General features: G+C 38.9%; 1 protein-coding gene across 4 annotated transcripts; it reads right to left on the bottom strand.

Annotated features, from left to right (window-relative positions):
• Window positions 1-859: 859 nt before the first annotated feature.
• Window positions 860-9978, bottom strand: LOC135679548 (auxilin-related protein 2-like). 4 transcript variants are annotated; one of them, XM_065193421.1, is made up of 10 exons: window positions 9493-9978; window positions 5327-8414; window positions 5117-5195; window positions 4902-4969; window positions 4728-4793; window positions 4553-4642; window positions 3207-3383; window positions 1697-1813; window positions 1437-1557; window positions 860-1336 (listed from the first exon to the last, which is right to left on the bottom strand). In XM_065193421.1, exons 1-8 carry the CDS (start codon window positions 9837-9839, stop codon window positions 1778-1780), a joined length of 3951 nt encoding a protein of 1316 aa, XP_065049493.1. In that variant the 5' UTR covers window positions 9840-9978; the 3' UTR covers window positions 860-1336; window positions 1437-1557; window positions 1697-1777. The 4 variants fall into 4 exon arrangements, with proteins under 4 accessions (XP_065049493.1, XP_065049490.1, XP_065049491.1 ...); XM_065193418.1 differs by having other exon boundaries at window positions 4902-4972; XM_065193419.1 differs by having other exon boundaries at window positions 1226-1361; window positions 4902-4972.
• Window positions 9979-13275: the final 3297 nt, after the last annotated feature.

A 13275-nucleotide genomic window follows, 5' to 3' on the forward strand; every position in this document is an offset into this window, starting at 1 on the left:
TGTGGGAAGATGAGCGACGCTTTATATTTGTAGCTGAGAGAAATCAAAATAATACAACAACAGGCAGGCCCACCCAAAAATATCTCCGCTTGCCGTCGGACGCACTTTTACTGATCCGCATCCGATAAAATTCTCATCCAATAAAATTCATGGCGTTCAGTATTTGGTTTTAAAAACCTTTTATTTTAAATAAATTTATTTGATAAAATAACTTCATCAATTTATATTAAAAAATATTTTAGCAAATATAAATGTAGAAGAAATTTCGAGAGAGAAATTTAAACGATCGGAGATGTTAGCTAGCAAATATGATCTTTATCATTTATTTATCTTTATAAAAAAAATATATTAAATTTGATTTGTATATCATCTGATCCCTCCTTTATTTTGGATTAATAATCATTTTTAATGTAAATTAAATAAGAATCAGTAAATTTACCTTCTTTATCTGTGATGATTCTCTATTTTCATAACATATAAACAATATAAACAAATCTAAGATAATTTAAATTATTAAAATTAATATACAAATTACTGATCAAATGAGTGAGGATTTATTTTATATTATCATAACCAAGATGGCTATGCCAAGCTCAGTAACTCATGAGTTAGACCACTTGCTAAGACTAATTCCATCTGCAGTAATCCTCCTAATAAATGCTATCATTATCGGTGTAATGACCATTATATGTTTGTTGATTTGAAAAACAATAGCTTTTCTTTTCGTTGCAACAAATGACATCTCATCCCATTGTTGCAATAGTCATCTTTTTCCTCTTAATTTTTGCTACCTTAAGTAAGTGATATTAAAGAATTAAAAGGATCAAAATCTCATGAAAGCCGAATATTGGTTCTTCAAAATAGCGAATCAATTCATGTATGGTATTTGATGTCACAACTACTGGGCTATCCTGACGATGACATACATGAAATTGGCATCACAATTATCCAGGAATGAACGATGTAGCTCATCCCGTGCTTTTAATGCACTCAGGTGCGGTGCATTGGAAGGCAGAGGCCACAAATCCTGCAACAAAAGGCTTCTTTCGGCATGGACAACAGGCGTGGTTGATGGCGACACAAGGGAGGGACCATGCGCTCGGACATACGAAGAATGGTCGACGCTTTTGTGGAATATGAACAAATCCGGTTGCCCTACGTTTTTGATCCAAATGAACATTCCAACATGTTGATGCGGACACAAAGTTCACATCAGCCAAATTGTAAGACAACTTGGGTAGGGATGTCGATGGCAACCACGCATAACATCAAACACCCTGTGAGCTCGCTGCCATCGCCTTCTTAGGAGGCGTCAGCATATGGCTAAGTCCCCAAACTGTGGATGAGGGCGGCTTAGAGTTCTGCATTATTGACTATCTTTGGATGACATCTATCATGATTAATCTACGATGCAAATAAACTGTGTAACAACGCACCTACTACAGCTTTTTGACGGCCCATTGGTGTACGTTAGAGCTTGGAAGGCAGATTAGCCTCATTCCATCCACCACTCCAATTGGTTCTTTCCCAGTTGATGCAGGCAGGCTCTGTATATATCTGGAGGAAGAAGTTGAATTAATGGCAGAGAAACATATCGTTATATATATGTTGTCTATCGTTAGAACAAGTTTTCTAGCATGCACAAGTAGGCATTTCATATTTACAAGTGCAAAAGAATGCTCAATTGAATAATTACAGAGCTGAACTTGCTACTCCTTGATCTAACATGCATCTATTCGATAAAATTTATGAAAGCTTGACACAAGGCTTCTGCATGTTATCGCTCCTCGGAGTTAAATTTGTTCCAAGCTTCCTGCATAACAAAAACAGGTGATAAGCTTTTTGCCTGGCAAACATACCAAAATAAGAATATATAAGAAAAGCGAGCGTGATTCAAATTCATTTCATGCATCAGATGCTTCTTCTCTATGGCTAATTATTATGATTCAAAGAGGATCTGCTCATGGCCGTTAGTTTAAATTTGCACGCATTGTCACATGAGGACTCAGTAATACTGCCAATAAAACAGAGAATAAACTAGCATATTCTTTGAAAAAATACCACAAGTATAAATTGATAAAGGAGCTGCACGACATATGTAAGAACACACTAAAATATGAGTAGAGTCCAGTTATTCATATAACATAACAAGACTTTGTAAACATGAGTCCAGCTCATGGTATATGACCTGAATGCAGACCACAAATATCATCCATGGGCTATACAAGGTAAAAAGGGATGAAATACAAGTCAATGAGGACTCCTAACAAAACAATCTCTTATAATGGGGCTTCCGTTATGTTTTGCAACTTCTTTGACTTCCATTCATGGTTCAAGTAAACGGGGGCAATATGATCATCTACGCTAGTGTGGTTGTGCATTTTCATTTCTCTCTATCAAGAGAAAAGCTATACCAATATCCCAACATTAATAAACTAGAGAACATGTCCGATTCAAAGAGTACTTTCATATCCTGGTTCAGAAAGACTTATTGGCAAATCTTAACTCAAGATAGCAAGTTAACAAGAATTTCAGAGGCATTTAACTCAAATGTGAACAACACCAGCCATGACTGAAGAAAACAGATAAAATCAGTTTAGGGTAGAAATAATGAAATATAAAGCAAACTTATTTCGGAAAGAACTACATTCTTAAAGATGTAGGGGGAAAAAAATGATTAAGCAAAGAGCAGTAAACTGTTTTCTTATTACCAACATCAACCAATTAAATCCCTGTTGTCAGGTCAATTTCAACAACTTATTAGCTACTCCAACCAAGTTGAACACAAGAATCTCATTTGAATGTTAATACAGTACCAACTTTATCCAATCACAACATTACATTCAAAACCAATTAGTTCAAAAAAACCAAGGTAAATTGGGAGGATCATATACCATGAGGAAACAAGTTGCAAACTCAACACCAACACATGGTTGCTCATAGTTTTTCACACCAATTTAATCTCGAGGATATAGGATAACATAGTGTGCCCATATATGTTCCAGCATACTCCCGTATCATATATACTCAATCCCTTTCACCTCTACCCAAAGTTCAGTAAAATGAAAACAAAACCTTTGATCAACATTATGAAATTATTAAAAAGTAGGAATTGCCATTAAGATAGATCAAAACCTTTTTTTCTCTTTTTTTAAGGAAATATTTTGCACTATGGTATCGGAGAAACAAACAGATAAAGAGCTCACCTTAAGAAGATCAAAAACCTTTTCGCAAATGTACTTTTGTTGAATGCTAGCACCCCTTTGCTGCAATTTATCGGGATGAACACAGAGTGTAGCCTTCCTGTAAGCTTTCTTCACAGCAGCAGCTGTAATGACATCTGTCAAGGAAATTGGCTGCCAACCACTCTCAGGCCCAAGGATCTGCAAATTACAAAATACTAAGTGAAAAAACTGCTGCAGCACCAGCCCACCTTTGTTATGTGTAATATTGAATACCAGTTAAAAGTTCTGAAAATTTTTGGTGATACAAGAACTAGATTGGCTTGACATGCATTTAACAGAAATGATAAAGCTTTAGCAAAATACTTTGTAAATGTAAAGATTTCTGCCGTTGCACCTTGAACTTTCATGTTCTTATCAAAAGAAGTCTACATAAGCTGATTGCATATCCCCACAGAGAAAATTGACACTTGTAATATTAACGTACATCAAGAAAATATTCATCCATTAGAAAAAGACCATGGACCACTAAACTACATGTAGAACAAATATTGCTCTCATTGATCTCATGCTTGCCTCCTGATATAAAATTACTTAGAACAACACTAGAACAAATGAAGTTACAATCTCCACGTGATAAGATGCAGAATACTTTAATTTATTTGGTTTTTTTCCATTTCAACTTCTAAAATAATTTATCATATAGCCTTTTGTAAAAGCAACAGCCAGATTTCTTCTAGTTAACTGCAAAAATATTTATTTCATAAATTGCTGATGTACTTTAACTTATTTGTTTTTTTCTCCATTTCAAGTTAACAAATAATTTATCATACACTCTTCAAGTTAACTTATTGGTGAAATTCACTTGAATTATTATAAACATTTTATTTTGGAAATTTGGATCATATGTTATGCCTTGACACTTGAGCCTGACAGATAACAAACAAGATCTTTCAATTTGCCTGTCATCTCTACTATGTAGGAACTTCAAACCAAGGTTCGCCGTACTGTACCGTACCGGCGTTTCGACCCGGGCTCGGTACACCTAGGTGTACCGAGCACTGTAGCACTGCTACAGTGTTCGGTACGAGCGGACCGGAACAGACGGTCCGCGTACCGCTAGCCTATCGGACCGGTACATACCGCCCGTACCGGACGGTACAGTCCGGTACGGCAAACCTTGCTTCAAACATTTATGGAATCTGTGTGTGCTTAAGTGTAGTTACACCCAACTAATTTCTCCTAAAAACTTGTTTAAGACATTTTTTCTTATACAACTAAGAATATATCCAAGGTTACAGAGCACGTAATTAATTATGTTCCATGTACATTTAGAAATTAATCCAAGATTGAAAAATTAATATACATACATATTGCAGTGTTGACAGCAGTGCACGCAGATTTCCTTGTTTTCCATTTGACCATCTCTTGACATCAGCATCCAGATACTCTGCTAATCTCTGCAATTACAGTAAGATCAAGAATTAAGAAAAAAGAATTATAATATGACCAAAATATTTTGTTTATCAAAAATCACAATGTTACATTTCTCTCTGCTTGTTCTCTTTGAGCAAAAATGTCACGCATGTTCTTTTCTGCAAGAGCTTTTGCCTAAAAGTGCAGCAACAATTAGAAAAAATATAATGGTAAACCAAAAGTCACATACAAATGCAACCTTCAGAATGCATCAAGAAAATGAAATTCAGATAAAATTCACACCACACGTTCAGCTGTCCTTTGATGTCTCTCCAGCCTAGCTTTACGTCTTAGAGCTGATTCACCATCGCCTACTTTCATTCATTAACAAGAACGCAAATGCCTCAATAAGTAAAGATGATCTATGAATCTTTGGGTGTAAGAAAAACAATCTCAAAGACTGAAAACGTGAAAATAGGGATCAATTGATAATGAAAAAAATTCCAAAAATAATTTACTTTGGTTAATCAAAGCTGAATATTTTCTGTAGTTGCTTGAAGAACTAGTACTCTGAAGATGTGCACCAATATAATCATCCTGCATGTCCAACCAATACATAATTGATCAATTTATGACATAAATACAGAGAAAAAAGAGACCTTCGAAAGCCAAACTGAGTGTCAACTATGCTTATTGAAAAGCTAGATTTTAGGCTTATATTTATCTACCTTATTCCTGGCACTGATATGATCTTCTTTGATATTTTGTTTACTCATTCTGTCCTTGTAAATACCATTTGATCTCTCTGCACGTTCCCTAGCATCTGCAGTAGCCTTTTCAGCAAGTGCTCTTTCTGCAGCACGTTCCCGAGCTTCAGCAGTTGCTCGCTGAACAGCAGCTCGCTCTGCCCTTAATTTAGCTTCTCTTGAAGCCTTCTCAGCAAGTGATTTTTCCATAGATAGAACAGAAGCCTTCTCTGCCTTCTCACGGGCCTCTTTGAGAGCTCTTTGCCGAGCTTCAGCAGTAACCTTCTCTACAGCAATTCTCTCTGCCCTTTCTCTTGCTTCAGCAAATGCCCTTTTATGTGCTTCCCGTGTTGCTCTTTCCACAGCAACTCTGTCCTTTTCTCTTTCTCTCTCCCTCTCTTTCTCTTCTTCTAGTTTGCTTGCCTCAACTTCTGCCCATTTTCTTTCTCTTTCCATTCTTTCATTTTCTTTCTCTTCTGTCTTTTTCATATCAAAATCAATTCTCTCAGACTCTACATTATAATTTTCTCTAGCATTCTGTGTTGATTCTAATATGTCACATCTCATTTCAGACAGAGTTTCCTGCTGGACACCCAAATCTACAAACAGAGGCTTGCCTGAGACATCTGGAATGGAACTTAAGATATTACTGTTATATGAAAAATCAGGTTTCACATGAATTTTTCTGATCTCCTCATTTTCTCTCATCTCATGGTTTGCTTGACATGTGTCCTGATTCCCAGAGTTTGCCTGCATACAAGATGCTCGAGTTGCCTCTTGTATCTTGTCACTTTGCTGCTCTTCAACTTGAGAGTCCTTAACTTTGATTCCAGTGCAATCCTTCAAGCAGGCAGCTTCTATAGCTTTCATCGGCTTCTCCTGTTCTCCAGACATGATTACTCCTGTCGCATTTAGTTTCTTCAAATTCTCTCCCAGTTCATCTACAGATTGACTGACTTTAAGTTCTGATTCATTTTTCCCTGACATGCACAACTCTTGCTTCAAATATGGTTCCTCCCTGACTTCCTGCAAATTTCCCAACCCACTTTCCTCCATCCGATCTAGATTTTCTGCATGATCATATTCAACTTGCTCTTCTCCGGTTTTTTCCATAAACTCACTGCATTCACTAGTGGTCACTCCTTTGCCTGCTTCAAAGACGCATGATCCAATTGGCATCTTAATCTCCCCTCCATTTGGAACAGAAGATATCATGGACACATTCAGTTTTTTTTTACTCTCACAAGGCTCACAACTTGCATCAGCCACAGTGCGATCGTCTGCATTGTCTGCAGATTCCAACACATCTTTACAAGTTTCTGAATTTAATTTATCTTTAGAGCTTCTGCGAATTAGCTCAAGATTAAAAAAGTTTTCTTCACATTCAAAAGCTTCTTTACCAGCTTTTGATTTCCAGTTTCCCTCTTTGCTGTCATGAATCCCCTGAAACTCATTGCCATCTGACAGTTCCCGATTATTTTCACTTCTTTCAGATATAGTATTCTCAATCGCATATGGTATTCTCATCCCTCCATCACAGACCTCATGAGCCTTTCCATGCTTCTCGTTTTCTCCACTGCTAGAAACATGAGCTTTTTGAAGATCATCAACATTTTCATGCAGACAAAACTTTGGAGTTGCATTTTCTATCTCTTCAATTACTTGCTTCTTATAAGCTACATTGTCATCTTGCAGATTTGTATCATTTTTGCTACCATCACTTTCTTCCTTCAAGATCCCGGTACTTTCAAGCTCAGATGGCAGAATAGCCTCTTTATTCGCAGCATAAATATCTTCAATAATATTTGCTGTTGCTTTTGTTTTTTTCCTGTTACCTTCTTGGTCAGAGACACCTTCAACCATTTTGTAATTCTTTTCATTGCTTAGCAGCTCATGGTGTTGTTGATTCATCCTCCACTTTCCACAATCCTTTTCTGATCTTAAATTGTTTCCTTGCATTATCTGTTGATCGAACACTACATATCTCTGTGCCTCTGCAACATCTTCACTTGCCTTTACACCATTGGTAATTCTATTTCTTTCTTTTGACTCGATCACATCAGTATGTTTATCCTCTTTTACTATGGATTTCTGTGTCAACATCTCACTGAAGTTTCCTTCGATGAAAGTTTGATCAACCTTTCTTTCCTTATTGCTTTCCTGCTGACCCAGCTTCTTGTGACTTTGAAGGTTAATGCGCTTTTTCTCCATTGACTCTTTAGCAGTTCTCAATCTTGCTTGAGCTAGTTCCATTGCTTGCTTCATTGCAGCAGCAGCTGAACTTGCATCAACATTGACATCAAAGAAACAAGGGATGTTCTTATCAGCATCCTGACATGCATAGCTTGCGGAACTAACACTAATATAGTGTTCTTCAGAATTTTCATTAGGTTTACACAAACTTCTTCCATCTAAACTGATTCTTGAAGTTGCACATGCCTTCAAGAATGGATTTTCCTTCTTGCTGACAGTCTTAGGAGGTGGTCTTGATGGTGGTGGTACTCGCAAAGGTTGTGTTCGGAGACTGATGTTTGACACACTTACATAGATAGTATTGGAAGATGATGCATCGTCACTGGCTACCGAGTTACTGCTAGCAGATTGTGAACAGTATTTCAAATTTGCATGATCAATATCTAATATAGGAGATTCAATTGTTGATTTCTTCTGGTCACCTGTAAATTCATCTCGTGATATCTCTAACCCATGAGTTGATGAGTTTGACATAAACTTGCTCTGTAGTTTCCCATCATTTTTATCACCATAAACCATGCAACAAGGAGCATCACTTGTTTGGGTCTGCAAGGGCACAATTGTGTCAAGAGTGGAGTGAAATTCAGGCAAATCAGTTATATGTGTTTTCCCACTAAAAGCACCCTCTTTGCTGATTGGACTTGCCCTATCGTATGACAGGTTAGATTGCTTTAAGCCATGATCTGAATGGTAGGAATTTGAAGAAAGGGGAACATAATCCTCTTCTCTACATGCCTTATGATCTTCATGCATGTCTTCCAGAGGATATTCATATTCTTCGGTGTCCTGATCGTTAATGGCAGGATCATCCAGGGCCCTGTTAGTGATGAAATAACAGGCAAAATAGTCGTTGATGATCAATTTTTTTGAGGTATGAAGGTTTAATAATTCACAGAAAGAAGTCTTAAAAGACTTTTGAGAACCCAAAGTTGAAAAAAAAAAAAATTACAGAAATAAACGTGAGAGGATCACATCCACAGAAGCAAAATGGCTACTTTTGATGTCTTTTATTTCTGTAGTATCATTTGTTGCTTCACTGCCTTGTCATGATGAAAAATTTAGTACAGAGCTGAAAATTCAAGATCATTCAGAGTTCAGCATTTTAGCATTTGGAAGCCTGTGAGAAGGTGTTTAGACATAGACATTCTTAAATTCAAACCCATTGAATTTAGAAATGACTCCAGTTTCCACTGGAATCCAAAGTTTTATCTAAGCTTTTGACTACACAAAGGGAAGCTCTCACTAACAGTATATATATTTTAAACTCTCAAAAACCAGTAATACAATTCAAACACAGGAGCTCCAAAGGCCGTCAGGCTCCATCAATGAGCTATAAAGACTACGCTATAAGCATTGATCCACAAAAAGAGATATATTTTTGCTAAGATTAGTGGCAAGCCACATTTTTCTTTAGTAAGTTTAAAAGGCTGCCAAGTAACATATAACAGCCATATACCACAGTGCAAAGCGTGACCAGAACTTTAATCACCAAGATTGATCCAGCACTCTGCTATGCTCCAAGAATGATCTTCTTGTCCAAATAATTATTAATTCAATATTAAAGGACGAGTGTCACCTGGAAAGAGAGGGATAAAAACCTCTGGAAAAGGCTGCCAAACAATCCACTTTAAACTAAAGAAAATTTTATGCCCTGACGTGCCTCCTACTACCATCTCATATTTGTGTAACATTACTCTCACAGCCATTCCGTTGTGTAGTGCGAGTAAAAAACTTCATACGCTTATTTGCCTTCGCCTTCAGTTTTAGAGGCAAAAGGAACCATTAGAGAACAAAAAAGGGAAACTTTTCCCACAAACCGTCGAGAAATGTTACTCGAAAAGCCGGACTAGCAACAAACGAAGGATCAAACGACACGAGGGATTCCAAAACCTTACCTGCCACCCGAAGAGCCAACCTCCACCCTCCTCGGCACGGCGAACAACTCCTCGTAGGAGACAGCAAGCTCCCCAAAGTCCAGACCCCCGAAGACCTCGAAGTAGTCGAACCCGGAGCTCCTCCGGGGCGCAGCGGGTTCACCATCGAAGCCGTCCATCGCCGGCGGGAGGTCGAGGAAGGGGATGCTGCAGGCGCTCGCAGCGGCGCCGAAGATCTCGGCGTAGTCGTGCATGCGGGCGGAGAAGGGAGCCAGGAACTTGGGCGGCCCGCCGAAGACGTCGTCGAAGGCGGACGACGCCGCCGCCCCCCCCAAGGCGGCCTTCTTGGAGACGCGCTGCGCCTCCATAGCGGCGATGAAGAGTAGGCCTCGCGATTAGATCAGGGTTTCTCGATGGAGTCTTGGGCTTTTCGTCGTCGTCTTCTGCTCGTCCGATCAAGCCGCGGGGACGAAAATTTCTAGGGAGAAGTGGGCGTCGACCCGTGCGGTGACAGTGGAGCATATGGCGAGGACTTGCTTTCCGGTTCTTTTTATCATTAATTTTTGGCCACGGAGGGGAGTTTTAGGTCAAAATATTTTTGAAATGGGGGACCTGTTTTTAGAAAAGAGGGAAAGTTATGGGCCCCACGAATTAACAGCAGGTAGTACGTGGCACACACCTCCTAATTATTAATCTTATTGTTTTATTTTATTTTTAAGACCAATTTGCCTTTTGTCTCTCCGAGGTTAAACTTTATTAAGGATAATAATAATCTCACAAATAAAATCGATAAAGAAAAAAAGCATTAATCAAATAATTGAATGAAAACAATAAATATTTTAGATATTATTTTTTTACTGAGATATAATTAAATTTTAGAGGCCCAGACATGTAATTCCATAAGGGACGACAGGCCAAAATCGGAACTAAAAAAATAATCCACGCGAGACCCAAAATCACCATTGAATAGAAAAATGAAACCACATAAAATCCAAATCGGAATGCATAAAAAATTCAGACCTATTCCAATTCGAATTTAGTAGGTAAGAGAATCTATCGGGTAATCAAAGGCAAAGAAGGCTATTGGGTTGTGCGTTTTGGTCTTTGCGGCTGACGTATAATTTTGTTCCTTTATACTTTATTAGTCGCCCGGGCATCGAGGAGGAAAGAGGAAGAGGAAAGTTACGATGGGCCTCCCCTGTCTGACTTGCTTTTTCCCCCACAATAAACTAGTCTGGATCATGGCAGAATTCGTGCATCTGAAGGTTAGTGGCCAGTTTATGTTGGATATAGAAAATGCTTGATCACTTAGTTAGCTATTTTTGCTTTCTCATCATAAATCCTTGGGTATTTTAGTACGCCTTCCTGGATCTGGGATGAACATCATTGTGTTTTGTTCATCCAGGTTAGCAACTCTATTAAGTTACGTCTTTGTCATGATGATTCTTGGAATGATAGTAAGCACCATAACAAGTAGTCAGACCTGCATGACTATATCACTGGTGAGGTTGAGTCTTTGTATATACAGATCGTGGAAAGAAGATGACGAAGATTGATGGTGTTTGATTTGACATCTGTGCCTCACTGGATTTTGGTTGTCTACAACATTTCCAGATGTCTAAGTAGCTGTCGGGAAGAAGCGTTCCTTACTGTTCATCGCATGTTTGTTACATGATTTGGCTCTTTTGTCCGCACTCTGAGCATCAAGTACCTCCTCGCAATGAAGTCTTCGTCTTCCATGCCGACCATCGACATCAATGCACGTTGCTTTATTTCCTTCTTTCTCTCCGATGAGACAAGCAGATGGACAGGGAAGTCAGCCAACGTTTGGAGTTACTTTGTGATGGAGTAGGTCTCTGATGGATGTGCTGCACCAAACAACTGTGTCGTCAGGAGGAAAAAATTAGGAAGCAAATCTTTAGTGGAGTTCATCTTTGATAGCTCTGCTGCACCAGACCATTCCGTCACCGGCAGCAAGATATCAGATGGAATTGGTTTGTCATCTCGTAGACTCTTGGTCATTCTTCATACCTGTGTGCAGTTCTTGGCAATGCCTTCTCGCTGGGTAGTTTCAAGATCAATGCAAGAGGTGTTCGATGAAACGATCAATAGAAGCCTCCTTTTGGTGCATGCGGTTCTCGAGCTTTGGACATGGTGTTGGGCTGCTTTTGGCTAGGCGCAGCAGCAGCAGCACAAGAACACGGTGGTGGTAGAGCTCCTGAGCCTCCACCCTCACTTCTACTTCAAGCTTTCGAGTGCAAAGCTTTTGGGTAGACCGTCACTTCGAGGATGATGAAGCATCTCGCAGGCCCGATACATATAGACGGCAAGTACACCAATACATTCCTTTCAGGGTTGATGTGAACTCCAAATCTTATTCTCCACCAGATTGCATGGGTTTGTACGTATGTGCTGACAGTGACAATTTTTTGCTTAGATGGAACCTCAAACCTGACATCTGATTCAGAAGTTACAGAAGAGTCGTATTATACAAATGGATACCAGTATAAGAGGGTTTCTTGTTAGGCACGCTCTGTTTCTGCAAGAAGAACAGAGTGAGATACATAGGAAAGCTGCAACTTTTGGTGCCAAGAGAGAGAGAGAGGGAGAGAGAAACTGCTCACTTGCCTTGTGGTCTGTGATGATAGCAGATGGACTTCTCCCCGTGGATTCTGTCATAAGCCGGCCATAAAGAGCAGAAGGAACAAGGAACCCTCTGGTGGCCGAGATGCATCATCACATCTACCAAATCCTGTACTTGTTCTCTGTTCGGTGCACATTGAAATGATCAAGAGATGTGCTAACACTTGCATTACCCATCATCTTATCAATTGTATGTTATGCTCGTCCACTGAATCGAGCATCATTCATCAATGCTGTCTCCTGACGTAGTCTTTCGAAAGGACATGATCGAACACACCATTAATACCTTTGTTCGAATCACAGCTGGGAGAAGGCGCCTCTCAGGACCATCGACCTCCTGTCTGGAGCCAGGATTGCTACCACCTTGCCCTGGTTTTATGAGGTTGGTATTCAAGGGAGATGACTCTGCCGCCTAAATAATGATTAGAACAATTAATAATAAGAATAATATATAAATATAAAGAATTGGATATAAATATATTTTTTGCATAATAAAATTTTTGTCATTTTGATATTAATCTTAAGCCTCAGCTTTTTGAATTCTTCAAATCCTTCAATCTTATGATATTAATTTAAGAATTGAAAAAACTTTTGTTGAACATATAATTTTTATGAAATTTCATCAATGAACATCAAATTTATAATAAATTTCATAAGAAGTGCACAAATTTATAATAAATTTCATGAGAACCAGAATTTACAACAATAACAATTCCATCGATCGACTATTGGTGCAACCCGTAGGCTCACGAGAGATTGGACAACATGATTTTATTCTTTTGGAAGCATATGTGTTCCAAAAGACATGTCTGAGAGTAAGGGAAATCCTCATTAATTAATATAAGATTAAATGATCTTATCAATGCTCCCTCCCGTAGGGAAGTTAAGGGTTCATAGTCAAGGTGCATGGCTCGAGAGCGAGTTTGTTCGGCCGAGGTGCAGGTCTTGAAACTTTCGTCAATATGATAAGAGACAATTTGATCGATCGACTATTAGTGCAGCCCGTAGGCTCACAAAAAATTATCAGCTTTGAACGATGAAGCATTCATGACCCATCGTTCGAGATCGCTCACAACGCCGGACGGGATTGCACGAGGATATGTGACGTCCACCGATCACTCATCTGTTGCATGACTCGGACGAAGAAGAGAGAGAAACCGA

Source organism: Musa acuminata, chromosome BXJ1-7, assembly GCF_036884655.1.
Source record: "Musa acuminata AAA Group cultivar baxijiao chromosome BXJ1-7, Cavendish_Baxijiao_AAA, whole genome shotgun sequence".
NCBI classification, from domain to species: Eukaryota; Viridiplantae; Streptophyta; class Magnoliopsida; order Zingiberales; family Musaceae; genus Musa; species Musa acuminata.

What these genes read in the sequence shown, in the direction of transcription:
- LOC135679548 (XM_065193418.1), bottom strand. Translation starts at nt 9,839, where the DNA reads ATGGAGGCGCAGCGCGTCTCCAAGAAGGCCGCCTTGGGGGGGGCGGCG. An exon ending in GTTGGCTCTTCGGGTGGCAG is followed by an intron (nt 8,415 to 9,492) that starts GTAAGGTTTTGG and finishes CATCACTAACAG; the next exon opens with GGCCCTGGATGATCCTGCCA. An exon ending in GAGAACAAGCAGAGAGAAAT is followed by an intron (nt 4,643 to 4,727) that starts GTAACATTGTGA and finishes CTGTAATTGCAG; the next exon opens with AGATTAGCAGAGTATCTGGA.